General features: G+C 43.7%; 1 protein-coding gene across 1 annotated transcript in view; it reads right to left on the reverse strand.

The window, feature by feature from the left end:
- The window catches only part of tsc22d2 (TSC22 domain family 2), a 57842-nt gene extending 45820 nt beyond the window's left edge, over window positions 1-12022 (reverse strand). The window contains exon 1 of the mRNA XM_084067231.1: window positions 9660-12022. Coding sequence (XP_083923357.1) covers window positions 9660-11200 — 1541 coding nt within the window. The 5' untranslated portion in view covers window positions 11201-12022. The remainder of the gene's footprint in view (window positions 1-9659) is intronic.
- Window positions 12023-22470: the final 10448 nt, after the last annotated feature.

A 22470-nucleotide genomic window follows, 5' to 3' on the forward strand; every position in this document is an offset into this window, starting at 1 on the left:
CTCACAGCTGAAAAATCTGTTTCTGTTTCACAAATCTGAAAATGTGTGAAAGGAGCCCCCACACACACTAGAGCCGAGTATAATAAACAATACATGTAGAATTAGGATGTTTTGGTAGCCATACAGCCAACCAGTTGAAGACATTGCATATTGAGAGGCTTTATGTATTCTATGGCGAGTTTGACCACTTCAAATGCTCTTTCATCTTGATATGTGTTATAACGCGTGACATGCTTCCATAGAAGACATGCTGACTTCTATGGAATCCAAACGACTGAAATCATGGTGACTGAGAACTTTAAGCCATGAGTGTACAAGCTCTTGCTCTGCAGAGACTTGCCATCCATGAAGGTGAGCCAGTGTCTGTCTGTCTGTCTGTCTGTCTGTCCAATGTCCATCCAACCAAAAATTAAGAAAACTCTTTCTTGCAGTTACAGACAAGACAAATGACTGAAATCGGTCGTGGCGACAGAGCTTTAAATAATCCATGTAGACGCATTTACGTACAGTACGTGTGTGTGTGTGGTTCTGGTCTGAGTCACTTCAGTTTCATGGCTGAGCACGAAATGTGACATGTGACTTCCCATAATACGTCCACTTACCAGCGGTCACTATCACTAGTCTGTCACTTTGTGTCCATGTCTCACCGGAAGCATGAACCACTTTCTTAAACAGTACATCGGGTTAGAGACTGTATATGTTGGCTGAAACTGGTACTTTGTCAGTTAAGCCAACCATGACTTGGAGAGACCCCTTTTCTGTACTAAACTACTTTAGATAGATAAACAGCTACTAATGCAACGGAGGTTGGTTGCCAGCCAAATATAGCTTCCAAAAATAATCGCTGTGCAATACATACAAGTAACGTATTTAACCTACCAATAATAGTAAGGTTAGGTATACACAGCAGCACTTAGGTACTGTAATAGGGTCTTACCAACACTGCACTTAATTGCATGAGCATATCGTTGCTGTCGGGTGGACAGCAACCTCTTGACTCCATATTTTAACTTTTTGTGTTTTTTCGTAAATTAACGCCCTACTTGATCATACTACAGTATCACAAAAAATCTACAAGCTTTTGAGCTTGTAGATCTGCTATTTTTGCTTATTTCTTTTTTTTATCCTGAAAAGTTTTGTACATACAGTATGAGGTTTCCACCCGACAGAGACTATTTATGACAAATAAAACCACCAGAGGTGTTGCTGTCTGGAAGGGGCAAACTAGTAAATCTAGTTCATTTCTTTAAGTAAAAAACAAGTTTGTCACAAAGTGCGTTACAGAGCAACAAAAGTAAACATAAATAAAAGAACACACAGATAAGCCATTGTAAAAATATGAGTATGTGAAGAGAGAGAGTGAGTGTGGTTGCATGTCATCATGAACCCAACAATACACTGAGAATACTGAGAAGCAACTAGTACTGACATGAGATTAGATCACTCTAGTCTACACCACAGATGTTCAGCCTTTCGGTCCAGGTTAGCTTAAAAAAAATCACACCCTGTGTGAAGGAAGCGGTGCCTTTGGGGCGGGCCTTAACTCATTTCAGTTCGTCCCTATTGGTGGTCTGAGTCCACTTACCAAATGTGTACTTGGTAGCATGCTGCAAACTGGAATGATGGCTGTTTAAAGCCCAGCCAATGGGCACACAGAGGGGGCGGGGCTTAAGTAATTACAGTTCGTCCCTATTGGTGGTTTTAGTCCATGTGCAAAATTTGTACTCCGTAGCATGATGCGAACTTGAGTTATGGCTGTTTAAAGGCCAGCCAATGGGAAGACAGAGGGGGCGGGGCTTCAGCAATTCATGCTCGTCCCTATTGGTGGTCTAAGTCCACATACCAAATTTGGACTTGGTGGCATGCTGCAAACTGGAGCTATAGCCGTTTAAAATCCCGTGCTCATCCCGTGCTCATGCGGGCGGACGGACATAACATACGCTGGGGGTCCCTGGACAGAGGGGGCGGGGCTTCAGCAATTCATGCTCGTGCCTATTGGTGGTCTAAGTCCACATACTGAATTTGGACTTGGTGGCATGCTGGAAACTGGAGTTATAGCTGTTTAAAATCCCGTGCTCATCCCGTGCTCATAAGCTGGGGGTCCATGGACCCCTCTTTGATAACCAGTGGCACGTGTGGCCAATGAGAGGAGGCATAGGCGGCATAGGCAATCTCCAAGTCCGTGTGTGTGTGTGTGTGCGTGTGTTTGTATGTGTTACTTCTTTGCCGTGCTCATCCCGTGCTCATCCGGACGGACGGACGGACATACGTACAAAGTCAAGCTTAGACAATCTCCAAGTCCGTGTGTGTGTGTGTGTGTGTGTGTGTGTGTGTGTGCGTGTGTTTGTATGTGTTGCTTCTTTGCCGTGCTCATCCCGTGCTCATCCGGACGGACGGACGGACGGAGGGACGGACGGACGGACGGAGGGACGGACGGACGGACGGACGGACGGACGGACGGACGGACGGACATACGGACAAAGTCAAGCTTAGAGCGGTTGGCACCGCTAAAAACTCCTTTACAACTCACAGGTGGATGACCTACAGTAGATGTACTACTGGTAACATTAGCCAGAAGATGGATGGATAGACGATGAATAGATTAGATAAACTAGACCATACCCGGTCGACGCATCCGTGGGGGGATATGCACACATGATCTGGCAACCCGGGAGGCAGTTCGTCCCATAGCTGGGCAGCCCCGTAACCATGGCGACAGTGTTTTACACATAAACGCTAATAAGAAGCTGAGATTTGATGAAATCGAAAAACGGGCTTCACAGTTAAGTTCAGATGGTAATGGTCAATGGCTGTGTGCAAAATCAGAGCAATTGGTCCAGCCACTGAGGAGAACCGGGTAGCTTCACCTACTCACTCACTCACCACTACAAACGGACGGACAGAGGTTACTAGAATTATAGTAGGATAAGACAGACAGACACTTTATTGAACCCACAAGGGAAATTCTCATACTGTCAACACTGGTACTGTAATATGGTCCTACCAACACAGCACAAACTTATATGACAAATAAAAAACCCTCTTCACACGCACGTGTCCAGGTTACCTTGAGTTTGTTTTAGTTTTTAGTTTTTATTACAGCTCTGTCTTAGCTCTTGTCCCCACTTTTGTACGGAACTTTTTTTTTCTAGGATCACAGGAACAGGCCTCCGAACTGCCGGTAACATTAGCCTTCTAGGAAGAGAAGACAGATAGATAGGTAACTTTTATTTTTGTTATAATAATTATTCCTTATTATTATAATAATAAGGAACTAATGAGTAAAAAAAAAAACATATTCTATCATGGAACCGGAACCGTGGAACCGTGTCCTATGATGCACAGCAGCACAAAAGGGCAACTCTTTCTGTCAAGATGGAAAACAGCATCCTCTCCAACTTTCCTTTATAAGGGGGATCATGTTTAAAAGGTTGGAAAATGTCACAGACCAAGTAGTAGCAGCAGCAGTAGTAGTAGTAGTGTGTTGGTGCTGGCTCCTTTGACAGGATTATTGCTCAACACTCAGGCTAGCTGCTCCCTTGTGTGCGTAATACTGCGTATATAAAACAGCCTTTTAGCGGCGGTCTGAACTAATGGGAACGTGTTTATCTGCAAACGCCCCTTTTTGCTTTTTCCATTGAGATTGTACTGGGCAAAGTGGTGGTGGGCATGGCGAGAGAGCAAGTTTGTGTTAGGGTGCGTGTGTGTGCGTGCATGTGTGTGAGAGAGAGAGAGCTCTGTCCCACGTGTAGAGCGATGGCTCATTTCAACAACAAAAATTAAGTAACACGAACACGTGCCGTGCAACATATATATCGCAGGTTCTGGATTTGTTTCCACACACTATGACAGGGGTCTTCAACAGGGGGTCCAGGACCTCTAGGGGATCCTCAGAGTTACTACAGGGGGGCCGCCGAATCTTTGTTTGATAGTAAAACTGTTTTACATTAACCACTTGAACCCTAGCACCCCATTCTGAGGAGAATTTTAGCCAAAAATAGCAGATCTACAAACTTGTGCGTTTGTATCGGCTATTTTCGGCAAAGAGGTTTAACTTTGGTGTAGAGGGAAAAAAGAGCAGACCAAGTATAGAGTGAAAGATCAAGTGTACTAAGTGTTGACGGTTTAAGCGGTTAAATGTCTGAAAATAGACATTAACATGAATCCAACACACACTGATGATGGTTGCTGTCAAACAAGTCTATGTAGCCATCTACAGTATGAGACCTATAAAACGTTTAATCTGCAATACAATTCACACAATATATAGTGGGGGGTCCCTGTTTCATCTCTCTCAGCTAGGGGGTCCTAGTGCTGAAAAACCTTGAAGATCCCTGCTCTATGTTTCAGATAAAGTTTGCAGAACCTCAGGAGGAAGTAGTTACTAACGTGAGTTCTAGGACCTCTGTGCTGTTGCTTTTTGCTTGCTCAAGCAACGCTCAAGCAACACAACACTGCCATTTTTAGTACAACCATCTGTGAAAACAGCCTAAATAACAATAATATTTGTATCTGGGAACTTTTTTTAATGATCTACTGTAACCCCCCCCCCCTTCACGGTTGCTTCTGGTTATCATGGAAACAAACAATCACAGAACTTCTATTCAGGTTGTGGGGAGTTTACTTTCAGATTATGGGAGGTTCTCCGTTGCCCTTCATATAGTCAAAAAGATCCCAATGCCAAGCCTTGATATGGGACAGCAGCCAATTTGTCCCCAGGGCGAGCCAGCCACCGTCGCTTTATTTGGCAGCGGCAGAATGCATTGAACAGAGATGCTGTGCATGTTGTGCATGTTGAAGAGGAATCATTCTCTCTTCGCCCTCATGTTGTCTCATCACTGCCGGCCGCTCCGGCTCCACCCCTTCGAAAACCTTTTGTTTCCACTTTGTGATGTACTCTAATTTAGACTACAGCTAAACAATGAAACTTGGAACAGGTCCCACACACGCACGCTCTCACACACACATACACACGATAATGAGCATGTGTGCTTAACTAAGCGCACACCCTCACTGTGGGACTGGAGTATGAAATGTTATATACACACACACACAGTGACGGACGGTGACGGTGATATGGGGGAGCTGTGGTTGGGCGTTTTCCTGGAAATTATGTTCTTCTGTCCCCCAAAGAGATTTACAAGCCAGTTGAGTGAGTTAACGAGGCATCTTAAATACAAGTGATGAAGGTTCAAATTAACCCTTCCTACTACCAACAAAACCTTAACACATGTACTACACACACACACACACACACACACACACACACACACACACACACACACACACACACACACACACACACACACACACACACACACACACACACACACACACACACACACACACACACACACACACACACACACACACACACACACACACACCTCAAGGTTAGCCAAAGTGGTGGCGGGCCATCGTTCTGAAAAATATCATGACTGAAAATGTAATGATGATGTTTAGGTATTATCATTCTAAACCTACAGTATGTTGTTGCTGCTTGCTGTTCTACATACAGCCAAATAGTTGAAGAAATCACAGGTTGAGGCTTTAAGCTTAGCTTTTATGAAATTCCAGTCTTCTATTGCTAGTTTGACCACTTGAAATAGTCTTTAATCTTAATATAACTAATGATTGAATAGCCAATCTACAAGCTCACATCTCATCGTGCTGCGAAGTGTTGTGAGCATGTAGATCTGCTATTTTCGGTGCGCCTCATGCTTTCATAGAAGACATACTGGCTTCTATGGAATCCAAATGACTGAAATCAGTCGTGGAAACTGAGAACTTTAATCCATGCATGCGTGCATGCGTGCATGCGTGTGTGCATGCAGGGGAGGCCGTAGCTGAGTGGTTAGAGAGGCCGTCTGGGAATGGGTCGGGGAGGTCACCGGTTTGAACGGTACGCCCAGTGTAAGTGTCCATGACCCTGACTAAGACACTTAACCCCTTACAGCTCTCCCCAGAGCGCTCATCAAGTTGCCCCTGAGTCAATCTAGACAGGTCATCACTGGCTCTGGGTTACGCGTCTACTAACATCACTTCATCTGTACAGGTCGAATTATGTGGGAGTTTGGGATTGTTGGCTGTCATCTTTTTACCGGACAGATGGGAAATGTAAGGTAATGACAGACTGGACACTGGACTCTACAATGCAACACTACCAGCGGTTTCTCTCTCTGTCAAGTGTCAACTCATCTATGGCTTCATTTCCCCCCGTAGGAAGCACGCCTGCGCGGAATGCACAGATAAACAACAGGGCCTCGGCCTTCCCTTGGTAATTTCGATACATGTATCGAGTATCGTTAGTCCACACCAATGCAACTAGTAGCAACTTAACCATTTGCAAGAAATTACAGCGTTCTTGACTGACCAGTTGCAGACCGGTGCCATTTGGGGATAATGGTTGCAAGTAGCAACTAGTTGCGTTGTGGACTGGCCTTTAATGTAACATCTAAATATTTTGTCCAAGTTTTGGTATAAGTATGTTTTGTACATACGGATGAGAGAAATAAATGAGAAAATGGTTAAACTACCAGGACTTAGTTTTCTGGTAAAACAAAATAAGTAAATCCAGCTGTTAACTGTGAGTGCGTTGGGCATGTGTGTGTGTGTGTGTGTGTGTGTGTGTGTGTGTGTGTGTGTGTGTGTGTGTGTGTGTGTGTCTGAGTCAATCTAGACAGGTCATCACTGGCTCTGGGTTACGTGTCTACTAAAATCACTGCGCACGCACGCACGCACGCACGCACGCACGCACGCACACACACACACACACACACACACACACACACACACACACACACACACACACACACACACACACACACACACACACACACACACACACACACACACACACACACACACACACACACGTTCATCTGTCTGTCTGCTGACCACTGTCTGTCTGTCCACCCATCTGTCTGTCTGTACAACCCCCCCATCCACACACACATCTGACACGTCCCATCCTGTCCTACTGCCACCTCTGCCACTATCACTATGGTTACACAGACAGCTGCTGATGTCACTGCACACAGACGTACATACTGAAAGGGCGAGAGAGACACACACACACACACACACACACACACACACACACACACACACACACACAAGAACAATTAGGAAACGGGCTGTAGCTGCTCTCCAGTGACATCACAAATGGGAACACCACACAGTGCTTCCGCCGTCCTATTCATTCAGTCTCACATCAACATACATACAAGCCCCTGTGTTGTTGATGCTGCTGGGACAAAGTCTCTGCTAAACAATGATTAGCTTCAGGAATATCATGGGCAGATCAAATCACCCCCCTTTTACCCTCTGACACACACACACACACACACACACACACACACACACACACACACACACACACACACACACACACACACACACACACACACACACACACACACACACACACACACACACACACACACTTAGATCAATAATAACATGTATCCACTGTGATTCTTTGTCTATCTAGGACCAAAACACATTTCTGATCTTGTGTGATATCATGAACCATCCAGACTTCTCAGGTCATCTGGGAAAGGTCTGCTTTCTGTCCCTAAAACCAAAAATAAACATGGGGAAGCAGCATTTCGTTTTTATGCACCACATATCTGGAACAAACTCCCAGAAAAATGCAAGTCTGCTGCCATTCTTATTTCTTTTAAAACACAACTAAAGACCTTTCTGTTTGACACTACCTTTGATTGAGGTACTTTTCCTTTTTTCTTTCTTTTCTGCACTGTATCTGTTATTTGTATTGTATAATTGTGTTTCCTTTGCTTGTTGTTCTGTGTAAAGCACATTGAATTGCCTTGTCGTTGAAATGTGCTATACAAATAAAACTGCCTTGCCTGTCGCACAGACACAAAAAGACGGTATGGATGGACACATAATCACAATTTTGAACTCACAACAGACTCCCACTCTCTCTCAGCCTATCTCTCTCATATAAACAAACACACACACATACACACACACCTCCTCTGCCCGTTCCATTCCCGCTAGTGCTAGTGAGGAAGGAAGCATGCTGATAAACAGGCCTACGTAAGTACAAGGCAGGAGGTGCCATGTGGAGTGTGTTGACTGTCATCTTCTAAGGCCACAATCAAATCTCAGATACCACCTCGACAAGAGCCACGTTCACCACTCACAACGGCAACGAGAGGCAAGCAAAACTTCAGGTCACGACTCACGCTGAGACTGACAGAGAGAGAGAGAGGAGAGGAGAGGGGAGAGAAACAGTTGTGTTACATTAGTGTGTGGGGGCCTGGGGGTGGACACTGGCCAGAATCCTTTAACTCATATTTAGGCTTCAGCAGCAAATTGCCTTTCAACATGTCGCTTGTTGACTGACATTGTATTTTCAACTGACGAAAGTGTCGAGCCACTTTCTTCCAGTTGAAAACCCGTTGAGCGACACTGTCTGTCACCCAGGCATAATATATTAGGCTTCACTCTCGTCTCCAACTTGGATGGGCAACAACGTCAACAATAATAAAACAAACCTCCGTGTTAGGAGGCAAGTTAAAGCTAAAAGAAAAAAGAAAAAGAAAAGCACACAGTCACTTTCTTTGTTGTAATTTACCCACGTGCTCGTTAACGCCCCCCTAGCCCAAATAGTCTCGTTGGTGGAAGAAAAGGGTTTAAAAAGGAGGAGGGCATCTAGTGTCTATAAAGAGGTGGGTTACAAGTTTTTTTTGGGGGGGGGGGGGCTATTAATGGAAAACACAGAAAAATTCCTCCCTTCTGTGCACGTTCTCATTGGCCCAGACCTCTCCCTCCCCCAATCCCATCCCCTTCCTTCCCCAAAAATGCACAAATTTACTCTTTTTCAGTACAACTGCGCAAGACCTGCTTTTCAACATACCACCAAACGTTTCCACTTATAGCATAGTACCCAGTGCTGGTGGTGGTGCTGTAGACAGGAGCAGGGGGGTGGGTGGGTGGGTGAGTGGGTGGCGGGTTGCTCCAGGACGCAGAGCATGACCGCACCACTGCAGAATGCCCTGGGAATGTTTAACATGAGGGCAAACTTCCAGATTCTCAACTCACTCTCTCTCACTCCCTAAATCTCTCAGCACTGCTCTCCAAGCAGACATCTGAGCTTTGTTTTCATCAGTTGAGTTGTACTCACAGACAGCCACAGTACATTATTGCATCACCACCTATGAGCACAGGCTGAACATGATTTGATATACTGAAGTAAACAAACAGTGGGGCTCACTGCACCTGCAACTAAGCATTATTTTAATAATTAAATACTATTGTTTTTGTTATTAGTTCATTAGCCTATGGGACTAATTAAGACTAAAAAAATAAGGTGCTTTAGTACAAATGCTGGTAAATGCTCATCACGAGTTATCTGGACCCAAACAGCTCCCTTAAAATGGCTTAGTATCAAATGAAATCCTCATTAAAAAACATAACTTTCATTTTATAATATTAAACAAGGACCAGCACTTACAGTTTAGTTGTAAATACCAGGTATCCAATAGCTAAAATATATAATTAATAGCACAATTCGTTTTTTTCAAGTTGCATCACTAAACTGGTCATTCAATAGCTAAAGCTAAACTATTATTAGTTGTTTCACAGCCACCCTAGGACACATACAATCAATTCTTCCATTGGCCTCTTACCTGTCCTCATCCCCATCGATGGTAATAGGGATGCCAAAGATGCTGACAGTGGTGGGAGTGGGCAGGCCGCCACTTTCTGAGATAAAAGGCTTCATGCCATCTTTCACCGCCAGGGCGCCAGCGCTGGGCTGAGGTAGGATGTCAAACTTTCGCCCGCCGTCTTCCGCCTGCATGCTGAAGCCGACAGGAAGACCCATCATCAGGGCCCCTCCGTAGGCTCCCTGGGCCTGGACGAGTCCTCCTGCGCTGAGTGTATGGTTCAGCATGCCTGGAGGGATGTTGTTGCTGCTGGGCACTGTGGCAGGCACATTCTGGACACTGTTGTATGTGGCGGTGGCAGAGGCAGCTGATGCCTCCCCACCCTGAGCCACCATGCCCAGACCCTGGGCTCCCGGTCCTGCAGGGGAGATGGCAGGCGAGGGCCCCTGGCTAGCTGGAGGCCCCACCGAGAGGGATGCCATGGGGAGGTGGTTTTGCGTGTTTGAGCCCTGTGGCTGGAGGGGGGCAAACTGCTGCTGTCTGTAGTCCAGCTGGCCACCGCCGTGAGTTGAATAGGCATACTGCTGGGCAGGTGGCATGATTGGAGATTTCTGCAGCATGGCACCATGTGCTGCACCATTGAGGCCGCTAGGGTGGAGGTTTTGTGGCACAACAGGCTGCATGTTGGCCTGCTGAGGGTGCTGGGGCACCGCAGTCGAATAGCCAGTGGGCTGAAAGGCACTTGCCCCGTTCCCTGTCTGGGAGACTAAAGTGTAGCCGTGCTGCAGAGGCTCCGGAGGATGAGTGTGATAGGCGATCGAATAGCCACTGTCAGCGTTGGACTCCTGAGCAGAGCCAGCACTGGGGATGATCACAGAGCCACCGGTGACCCCTAGCCCGCTATCCCTGTCCACGTTGTGGTCCAGGACGACAACGTGCTTTATACTATCCACAGTTCTGCTCATACTAGAGCCCTCCGAGTCTCGCTCATAGAACTCAGTGCACGTCCATCGGCCCCGTCGGAAGGGCTCTCCGGTACCGTGGTCAAGTTTAATGACCCTGAAACGGGAACTACAGGTGGTGGTGGTGGTTGTGGTGCTGGTGGCTACGGGGTTTACTTGAGCCACAGTAGTGGGGACATTCGCATGGTGAGGGACCGAGTTGACTATAGGCTGGGTGGTGGTGGTCGAGCTTGGAATGGAAGGCTGACTTGCAGTTGGCACGGGCACACCCCCTGCCAAGTGCGGAGTGACATGACCAGAGCCTGCACTTCTGACAGAGAAGCCCCCGTTGACAGGACCCGTTGACGCCGGCTGATGGCCCTCCTGGTGTTCTCCCACATTGTTTAACGTCTCCTCGGACGAGCTCCGGTCACACACACCCATCAGGTCGGCGCGGGAGACATCGAATATCTCCGACGACACGTCCTCCGTCCGGGACTGATCGTCCGGGTCGTCCAGGCTCTCGGTGTCATCCGTGATGCTGCTGGCCTGAGCCACCTGAGCCTGGGTCACACTTGTGATCTGGAAGCAGCTCTTCTTCTTAGCCGGCATTTTCGACATTTTCGGGCTGCTGGTGGTCGTCTATCTCCTCCGGATAGAGAAAACAAGTGCTCGTGTGATAAATTCACACAATCGATCCCAATTCACAGGTGGTAATAACTACGAAACAAGACACGTATGCGACATTTTCATAAGCTCCCCCTCTGTCTCTCTCGCTCTTGCTCTGTCACTGTCTCTCTCGTCTTCAGACAAGTGTGACAAGTGAAGCCACCACAGTTCCTCTGAAACTCAGGACCGCTGGCTGCGTTGGTTCTTCCTCCCCGTCAGTTAGCCTGAGGGCTGAGTCTCCAGTCTCCCGGTGACAGCACACCACACAGCCGCCTCCCTCTCCTCTCTCCTCCTCCGTCCTTCTCCGCCGGTTCTCAGCTAGCTCTGACCCGACCTTTCCCCCCCGTCACAAACTGCCTATATCCCGGCTCCGGAGTTGCCAGCAGGCCGCTGTCGCAGTCGTTGCTTCCCAGCTGCTAGCAGCACTTTAATAGTGTGTGTGTGCGGCGGGCCCGTCCAGTCCTCTCTCTCCCTTCAGCTACCAGCAGTCTCTCTCTCTCTGGCTAACTCCAAGCTAAAGTTAGCTCAACGTTAGCTTTAGTTTTTTTTACCTCAGGAACTAGCAACTCCATGATGTAAACAAGCCCACAGAACACTCCATATTATCGGCGTTTTTTCCGAAAGAATACGGAATGTGTAATTAATATGTCCGCCGATAAGGAAAGTGAAACGTCTCAAACTCAAGGAAGTTTAGCTTCTTCTTCGCAGACAGTCCCAGATAGCTGACTTTCCAGAGCTGCTGCTGCCTTCGGCGGCTAGCTGACAGATAACCACTTCTCCACTGTGGCAATGAGAGCAGAGAACCAAGCTAACAGGCTAGCAGGCTAACTACCGCTCTTCCTCCAAGGTAGGCTCCACATCCCATAGCCCGGAGGGACTGCCTTGATGTGGTTGGCTCGTTGGTTGTCAGGGGGATGGTCAGAATAACAATTATTTTCAACTTTTATTTTATTTCATTGAAAGTGTACTTGCATGGTGAACCCGGCCATAAACATTCCACAATGCACATATCTGAATAAGTAAATACATACATAAATACATAATAAATAAATAATTGCACTTGTTGTATATTGAGTTCTATATTGATTAATCTATCAATTAATCAATCAATCAATCAATCAATCACTACTTTGTGTACTGTAAACCAAACTAATAAATGCACTAAAACCAGCGGTTGCCTCACTTGCCTGACAACCAAGCGATCACGTTGTGACCGTCTGGGGAATGGGATGAGACCGAAGCCTCGACTAGATCAAGCCCCCAGAACCGCGGAGGATGGTCGAAGCCTCAAAAGCCCAAAAGCCTGGTGGCTAAATTTAGTATTGTAGGACTTCCGCATTTGGGACGCTAATGCGCATGCTTCCATGGTCTGAAACGCTAGTGCGCTTGCGTTATTGGCTCCAAAAGTGGAGCCAATCCAGAAAGTAAAGGTGCTTTATGGGCTTGTGAGCAACTTTCATTGAAATGAATAGGTGGGTGCGGGCCAGTCCGCCCTCTAGATATATTATAACTCTATGGACTGGACGCACGAGAAGAGTGAACTGCACAGTGGGAAGGCGCTGCGCACTTTGCGTAAAAAAAATAGAGAATGTCCGTTTTTACGCAACTACGTGAATCATTTCGATCAAGGGGGTTTCATGTGTCACTCACTCTGACTCATACAGGTCCAACAACAAGCATTGTCAAGGAATCCTTTTATATGTACAGTATTTTGCGTCTTTACCTACAATTTATCACAATTCAAAATGATTCAAATTGATAAAGTAAGGAAAAATACGAAATACTGATACGTAGGTAAGTCAGAATCATAAGGCTTCGGGTGATGACTCAATCCACTGAGTCATCATTGATAGGAACATGTTCAATGAATCATATAAATCTGTCTCAATGAAATGTCAGGACAGTTCACAGTTGAATAGGCTTTTAGCCATGGTACATTCTTTATAAGTGCATCATCATTCCTGATGATTAAGGCATAGCCTATAATAGTGGATGGCTTTAAGTGGTTTAAGTGTGTGCTGCAGCCAACTTTAGACATTGTTTTTAGTCTAAAAATGAATAGCCTCTATAGCATGCATGCACAGACCTGCATCAAGTTCAGTCAGTCTACTAGGCCTATATGGAGAGAGAAAAAGAAACAGACCTCAGATCAGCATTGGCCACGACCTCAGATCTTCATTAATCATCATCACATCCCACGTCCGGGTGACTCACACCTATAGTTCTCATGTTTTGGAAACTGGCAGGTAGTAGGATTCAATGAATGCCATTAATCTCAGATAAGGGCATGACATTAACCTTTTTTCCACTGGTTGCATTTGCCAGTGGAGAGGAGTGATTTAGCCTAATTTAGGTTGGATAGGAGCCTAGGACAGTGGTTCTAACTTTTAATATATATATATGTATATGGAAATTATTAGATTTTTTTCATATTATTTATGAAATACTTTTGGAAAAAAATTGAATTGTTTTTAATTGATGAAATTGTGTTTTTGTTTTTGTTTTAAACTTTATAAAATCTTTTGAAATTATATATATATATATATATATATATATATATATATATATATATATATATATATATATATATATATATATATATATATATATATATATAAAATGTAGGAAACAGAAAAATAAAAAGGGGATATTTACTTGCAACTCATAAGAATGAGTCTGCGACCCAAAGATGGGTCCCGACCCACTGTTTGGGAAACAGCGATATATTGAGATAGTAAGAATAGCTCAACTTCTCACATACTGTATCTACATTCGAGAGAAGTAGAGAGAGTGAGATCCAGTTATGTTTGTTGGAGCTAGTGTTTAATTGTTGAAAATATTTTTGCACTGTTCTGTGACTTTTAATTGCTCCACACAAGTTGTTGTTGGTCTCCCTGTCCAGGGTCTTGTCAGCTGATATTTATCTCTATTCTGTATGTAATGTGTTTTCACTGTGCTTCCCCACCTGTAAAGCACAGACTGTGTTTCTTTTGCAGGAGAGCAAACATTTTAAACTGTACTGAACTGAATGAATGTTTTTGTTTTATGATTTGATATTACAATGTTTCATCTGATTAGATTGTATTGGTGTCATTGTTATACGGGGAAAAAAACATCACTCATGATTCAATGGAAGACAATAGAGGAAATCATAGCCATTAAATCATAATAATAATAATAATTTCATTGTTGAACCGACGGCGAGATTGTTTGTGGGAACAGATGCATGACATAACGTTTTCCAAAGTCCCAAAGTATAATTGTTGAGATGAGTAAATTCTATGTTCTTTCTTAAACAATTCTGTGCCTAAAGCTCTTTTTCTCTTTCTTTCTCTGTCTCTCGCTCCCCTATGTCCACATCTCCCAGTCCTCTCTCTCACTCTAATTCTGTTTTGAATCTTTCAGATGATCAGACGAGCTATAGAGGCCATCTCTCTGTCACAAGTTGAACTCATGACACACACAGGATGGCCGTCACACCTTTCTGATATGAACAATAAAGCCATCACACGTTTAGCACTCACAATAGCAAATGACACTGATCATCCCTTACATCGTCACTTCAGACTCATGCCATCTGGACGAAGATACAGAACTTTGAAATGGGGAAACGTTCGTTTTAGAAGAGGTTTTGTCCCTTCAGCCATTGTGGCATTAACCAAACTGCCTCGCTGATAGGATGGTTTCTGTGTATACTGGAGACTTCATGTATTGTCTTGGTGTAATGTAGTTGTGTGCTTACATGGTTATATATGGACTGTGAAGATGAATATCCCTGAGGGGACAATATAAAGAGAATTATTATTATTATTACTATTATTATTACTATTATTATTATTACACCTTTCTGATGACCAAAATGTTTTGGGTGATGTTGTTTTGTTTTCTTTGTTTTGTTTGTTTGCTTGCTTTCTATGTTCTTTCTCCTTCCATTGTATTTTGGTCCTGGAAGTAGGCCTACTCTACTGCGGTGGTTCTCAACCTTTTCAGGCCCCGACCCCCCAAAATAATCGTATTTGAACTGGGGACCCCCCAAAATAATAATCTTTGAACTGGGGAACCCCCACCCTGACAAGCACTTAGAATTGCAGGAGTTGAGGCATTAGTTTGACTTGGTAACGGTTCCACAGATAAATATTGTGAAAATAGCCGAACTACAAGCTCACAGCGCCTCGCAACGTGAGGCGTTGTGAGCTTGTAGATCGACTATTTTCATCATTTTTGCCTCTTTTTTTATATTACTTGACAATTTGGCCAATGTTTGACCAGTTTTTATTGCATGTTTTTTGATTACTTTTGATGCAGTACAATGGCCTTTTTTCATTTGGGGGCCGACTCAGCTGTGGTTGAGAACCACAGCTCTACTGTAGGCCTATCTACTCTACCTTGAGGAAGACCCCCCAGGCCCGTTCAGGAGGAATGCAGCAGGGGAAGTGTACAGGCACGCTGACTGGCCTCGTTATTGGAAGCAGTGGTGTCATAAATAAACGGAGTGGGCCCCATGCCCCCGGCAGGACTAAAGCCCAAAGAGGTGAGCTGAGGAAAGCACAGCGTGGAAGCCAAACAAACACACGCACGCACGCACGCACGCACGCACGCACGCACGCACGCACGCACGCACACACGCGCACACACACACACACACACACACACACACACACACACACACACACACACACACACAGGAGTTTGTTTGACATTATATACTTTTATGGCTCAAGTAAAGCGGAAATAGCTCAGGTGAGAATGAGATATTATGAAAAATGATATTTGGCATCTGGCTGTGGTCCCTTATAGCTCAATGGGGGGAGCGTGTGCCACTTCCAGGATTAGTGGTTCCTTTTCTCAGTTGAGCCACCCGTACTGAAAATGTATACCTGCACAGTGGATTAAAGTCTTATTCTGAGTGGAGTGTGTCATGCATGTATAGACATGAATTCAATATACAGTAAGGATAGATATTCACATGAGTGCACAGCCAGGTTTAAGTGCAATACAATACAGTACAGTTTTCTTTGGTATATTATGCTGGAGGCATGGAAGGACCACATGAGTAATATGAGCCACAATATGCCTCCACTAGATAGCGCTAAAGAGCGTGTGGTATTTTTGTCTACATTAAATTACAACAGGTAATTGGAAGAAACTACAGTAAGTGAGCTGGTAGAGATTCCATGTCTTTCTTATGGACCTTTTGTACTGCAAAACAGGCTCTGGGGATCAAACCTGTGACCTTTCAATTTGGATAGTCACTCAAACAGCTGCCCACTGTGTGTGTGTGTGTGTGTGTGTGTGTGTGTGTGTGTGTGTGTGTGTGTGTGTGTGTGTGTGTGTGTGCGTGCGTGCGTGCGTGCGTGCGTGCGTGCGTGCGTGCGTGCGTGCGTGCGTGCGTGCGTGCGTGTGTGCATGTGCATGTGTGCGTGGATTGAATATGTATGTATAAGACTATAATGGGCAGAAGTTTTGTATTAGAGAACAATTTGATGTAAAATAGATTAACTATATACAGAATTACACAGTAATTACACATGGTGTAACTCCTCTCATAAAAATGGGTTGATAGATACTATTTACTATAAAGATACTCAGAAATATCATGAGAAAACAAGCATAAAGAACATGTTTTCTGGGCAGTACACTATAGTCTTTGAATTCTTCCAACATTTCATTGGCCCCACTTGACTCATTTTATCCAACATCAATGGTCAGCAGCAACCAATTAAACAGGGGGGGAAATCGTTGATATATCTAAACAGTTTTTGGGGATTACAACAGTTTAGCTCATTTTCATTTATATGACTGGTATTAAGTTCTTCTAATCAGGGCCTGAAAACAACATCCTGGAAAAACAATGTTGCGACATCAGCCGAATAAGTCGGTGCTTTAAAAACGGCATGAGCGTGGGCTCTCGTAGGCTTGGCCCGTGTTTGTGTAGCTGGTTTATGTTTGTTTACACAGGTCCAAGACCTACTTCTGCCAGGCAGTAGTGCAGAGTTTAACGCTCTGACCTGGGTCAACTTTCAAGGTAGCCCCACCACCAGACTGGTTGTCGGTATTTTTTCGGTATTTTCGGTGAGAGGTTCTGGCCAGCTGTGTCTCCGCCAGGCCAACCTGGTTGACCCCTGACCTTCATAGAAGCACCACAGGCCGCTAAGTGCGCTATGAACAAATAGATTGACCAAATATTACTCAGCACATGCTAAATAAACGCCTTTCGCTTGAGAATAGGTTACAAGGGGTTGGTTCAGGCCAACAGGACAGGACAGGCCTCTCCTAAAATTGAAATAATGATTTTGCTCACGAGCCTTGTGCATGCTGGCTGGGTGTGGGGGTGTATTAGACTTGTTTTCCTCAGGAACACATTATGTAACTGTTGACTTTAAGGGTTCCAGTTTGTTTCAATGCAGGCTTAAGCTACTGGGAAATCTCAGAGGGCATTGATTGATTGAATACTTTATTAGTCAGAAATGTAAACAGCACGAAGTACAATCAGACATTAGCGCTAAAAGGATAACCTGGGGACTTGTTTACATTATGGTCCATGTATTCAATTCATCAACATAGTATAAACACAATAGTAGTAGGCTACATGTCATCAACAAATACAAACACTAAATGTACAAGAAAAAAAGGAAACACGCGGCAGTGAATGACACCTTTTTTACATTTACCTCCCCTTGTGGTCTCCTCATGTTTTTTCAGGCCAATTTTGAAAGAGACCAGTGATACACATCCTTTAATGGATGGGCCGATACATGCCGATACATAGGATGCAGGGAGACTGTTTCATAGAGTTGAAGTTTTAGATAACTGGTGTATTTTCCTGTGTCCATGTGTTGCAATATTTTTCACTTGTTGGGAAATTCCTACAGCAGTCATTTTCAACCAATCAAGACGAGACCAAAAATAACTTGATAAAAATAAATAAAACAGAGGGTGAGATTTCGTACTTGAACCCTATATACTTATAGGAATATACTTATAGGAAATACATTTAAATGCATCTACATTTGTCACACAAATGTGACAATTTGTGACCAATTGTCACACATTTATGAATCTCTAAACCAGTGGTTCTCAAACTTTTTCATATCAAAGACCCCCAAATTGATATGTATTTGGCCGTGGACCCCCATCTGAAAATGTTTTGTGCCAGGGACTCCCAGAAGAGAATTTCTGTTAAAAAACGCTTTCAAGATTTAAAAACTTTTTTTTTAAAATAGCAGATGTACAAGTTCGCAGCACGGCATGAAGCGCTGTGAGCTTGTAGATCTGCTATTTTTTAATAGCCAACGTATAAAATAATATGGATAAAGTGGTTAAAATAATTGTGATGCTGGGGACCCCCTGGAGCCCCCTCAAGGACCCCTGGGGGTCCCCGGACCCCACATTGAGAACCACTGCTCTAAACAACGCAGAGCCAAAAGCATTTTCACTTCCATAGGGGCCCCATAAATGCTACAAATGTCACTATTTGTTGCAGAAACATGATTTATTTTCACAAAATCAGGTACAAATGACCTTGTGAGTCACGTGTCAATGACTGTCAAAGTGGGTTTTGATACTTTACAGTTTGCCTGTAATTGCATTGAAGTGTCTGGGCGGGGCCTTGGAAATGAACCCATAAAAATAAAGACAATACCAGACTACTGGGAGTGGGAAATCTAACTTTTGTTTAATTAAAAAAATATTTTCGGCCTGTATCGCAGTAATGGCATTACCCTTAGCTTACTGCTCAGTGATTCAATCTCGGTCTGTTTATGCTCAATTTTGCTGTGCCTTGAGAAGGCTATTAGGTGGGGGTGTGGGTGAGGTAGCGAGGCCTCTGATGTCACATCAGCTGAGTTTGTTTGTTTTAGATGGTAAAGAAAGAGTAGCCTATGACTAGTACTACGACACGTGTTGTCTTAAATTGTTTACTGAGATAAAGAATAGGACAATATGCTTGTTGACGCATACAGGTGTCTAAATTGGCAACAGAATGACTCAATGTAGTTAGCTATGTTTCAATGGATATTAGCCTACCTTCTTGACTTCACAACTTGGTTTCTGCTGTCTACGAACGTCCAAAGTATTTAGTTGACAAACATGTATGTTGTGTGTCCATTTAGACTACCATTGTGACTACAACAAGAGAAAAAAATGTGAAAACCAAAGCACCTTTTCCAACAACTCTAAGGCAATGTAATATAACCAACCAGCCATGAAAGGTTTTGTATTGAACTGACTGATTTCGACATTACACATGAAAATGTTGTAGCCTACAGTTAGTGCAAACACTAAATAAGCAATTACATTGCAGACATGTTAGTGGATGTGTGTCCGATGCAGTGCGTAACTTTAGACAGTGCAGGCGGTGCAAGAGTGTCACCTGTCTCCAAAAGAGTAGGCTGAGTAGCCTACCGTATTTCGCACGCCCCTCTCCATTTGCCCATTTCAGAATACTCCACAGTTCTGTGCTATGGTTCTATATAGTTACGAGGTTGACACTCAGGTTAGTTAAGCTGTGCAATAAATGTATTATTTGATTTTCCAACAGTGATAATCTGTGACTGTGACTGTGTTGATGTTGTTTTAGTCTGTCAGTGAGCACTGAGCAGCACGCATGTACGAGCCTGCAGCGTATGTAAACAGCTTAATTGCCAACATGTTGTGTGGAAGTAAACTTCCTGCATTGTTGGTTTTTAAAGCGTACTGGTAGCTGACATTAATAGTGTGTTATGAAGTCTGCACGTAATGAAGTCTTAGCGTGCGGTGCATGATATAGGATAGGTGGGAACCAAGGAAGAGTGGGCACCCACCTTGGTGTTAAATTGTCAATTCCTTCCAAAATGTTAAAAAGTACAATATTTGGAAGAACATTTTAAGTAAAGTATACATGATTAGAACATGCTTAAACATTCAACAATTAAGTTCTAATATTTCTATAATGGCTACAAATTGCTACAAAACCTTTAATTTTGGGACACAAACAAGAAGTTGAAGGATACAATTAAGTCTGATAATGATGTATTGTGCATGTTCACATCATGTATACTTTACCATACTTTTCTTTTTTTACATTTTGACAAAATTTACATTGAGGTGCCCACCTATCCTGTATCCGTGGGTGGGAGGGGGGAAAACGGGCTTTATAGGGCCCATTCTGATGCCTAGGGCCCTGCCTACTGGAGTAATAATGTGAGCTACATTATGCCTCCACTAGACAGCGCTAAAGAGCTTGTGGTATTTTTAAAATGATTTTGTCTACATTAAATTACATTAGGTATTTAGAGGAAACTACAGCAAGTGAGCTGGTAGAGATTCCATGTCTTTCTTATGGACCTTTATGGACTGCAAAACAGGTTCTGGGGATCAAACCTGTGACCTTTCAATTTGCAAGATAGTCACTCAAACAGCTGTGTGTGTGTGCGTACAAAAATTTAGAAAATGTTGATTTTTTAAAATATATTTGCCTCAAATGCCAGGTTGAAAGTGGTTAAGCTAACCCCCAGCATCCTTATTGTGGGGAAGACTTTCGCAGAAAATTGCAGATCGACAAGCTTGCAACTCGTCGCGCTGCGACACTTGATGATATTTAATGTAGGGCGAAAGCAGTGTGTGAGACTCCTTACCCTCCTTCAAAACCGCCATAAAAGAGCACCTGTCTGGAATTTGTAACGTCTTCTATAAGCTTAACACAGAAATGACCCCCCTCCCCCCCAACTGGTTACTGTACGTTTATTGCTATATACTGTAGTGTTGATGATGTCTTGTACACAGGACCAATGGAAACAAGCCCTTAGGGCTTTTTGTGTTTTGCATTTTACAGTATAGAGCCCTGAGGGACTCCGGTAAACTATATAGGGTTTAAGTGGTTAAGATAACTACTTAAGATACTATTAGTAATAACAATCTTAATATACCTTGTGGCTCAGGTCTGTTCTTGCGGTTGGTGGGTTCAAATACAGTGCATTGAGCTTTCACTCAATCCATTGATCTCTCACTGTTTCTATGGGGCATTATAGGGGTCTTCAACAGGGGGGTCCGGGGCCCCTAGGGGGTCCTCAGAGTTACTACAGGGGGGTTTGCCAAAATCTTTGTGTGATTGGAATTCTTTTACATTAACCACTTGAACCCTAGAAACCCTATTCTGAGGGGAACATTAGCCAAAAATAGCAAATCTACAAGCCCATAACAAGCTTGTAGATCGGCAATTTTTGAGAGTTTTGGTGTAGAGGGAAAAAAGAGCAGAGATTTAAGTGGATAAAGGTTTGAAAAATACACATTAACAAGAATCCAACATATTAATAGAAAAGATAAGTCAACAAACCAAAAAACACAACGATTTTTACACAATGTTAATGCTGTCAAACAAGTCTATGAAATCTATGTAAACACAATTTTATACAATACATAGTGGCAGGGTCCCTGCTTCATCTCTCTCTCTCAGCTAAGGGGTCCTTGGCCTGAAAAACGTTGAAGACCCCTGCCCTGCATTATACTCTACTGTGTGTGGTGTGTGTGTGTGTGTGTGTGTGCATGCATGTACGCATGCATGCATACATGCAGCTAAAGATAAGATAAGACAAGATGTTTATTGTCACTGTAATTCCGTTTAGTGCATTCACTTAAAAACAAATAGCAGCATCAACAAAGAAAAACAGACATTATGCCATAAACTGTTAGTCCGTTAGAGTCAAGTCATCATAGCCTGTTGTCAAAACAAAACATCCATATTCAATAATAATCTTAAAACAAAAAATCTTATATCTTAAAATAAGGGGAGACCACGAGAAACCATCCATTTGATACGATATTATTGCACTTGCCCAATAGCCCACATTGCCCATATTGCAACATAAGCGGCTTTGGGTACCGATAAATTCAATGTATCATTATTATTCTTATTGCCTTTGGCATCATAAACAAAGAGAACAGAGTTCAGGATTAACTGTGTATTTGGAGAGGGGCTTGGTCATTGTAGAGTGGACCAGAGAAAGAGAGGGCGAGAGAGGGAGAGAGCCTATTTCAACAATGCAATAACCCGGCCAATGCTGGTTATAAAACTTGAACACGCTGATCGACGTGATGCGATATATCGTAAAAGATATCTGTATATGTTTGATATGAAGGTATGAACGTACGTATGTTAAATGTAATCCTACCTGCTCACAGAGCAGGTAATCTAATCTAATCTAATCTAACACACACCGACATGAAGAAACATAACGGCTTCAGTG

The sequence above is a fragment of the Gymnoscopelus microlampas genome, assembly GCF_963454915.1.
Source record: "Gymnoscopelus microlampas genome assembly, chromosome: 9".
NCBI lineage: Eukaryota > Metazoa > Chordata > Actinopteri > Myctophiformes > Myctophidae > Gymnoscopelus > Gymnoscopelus microlampas.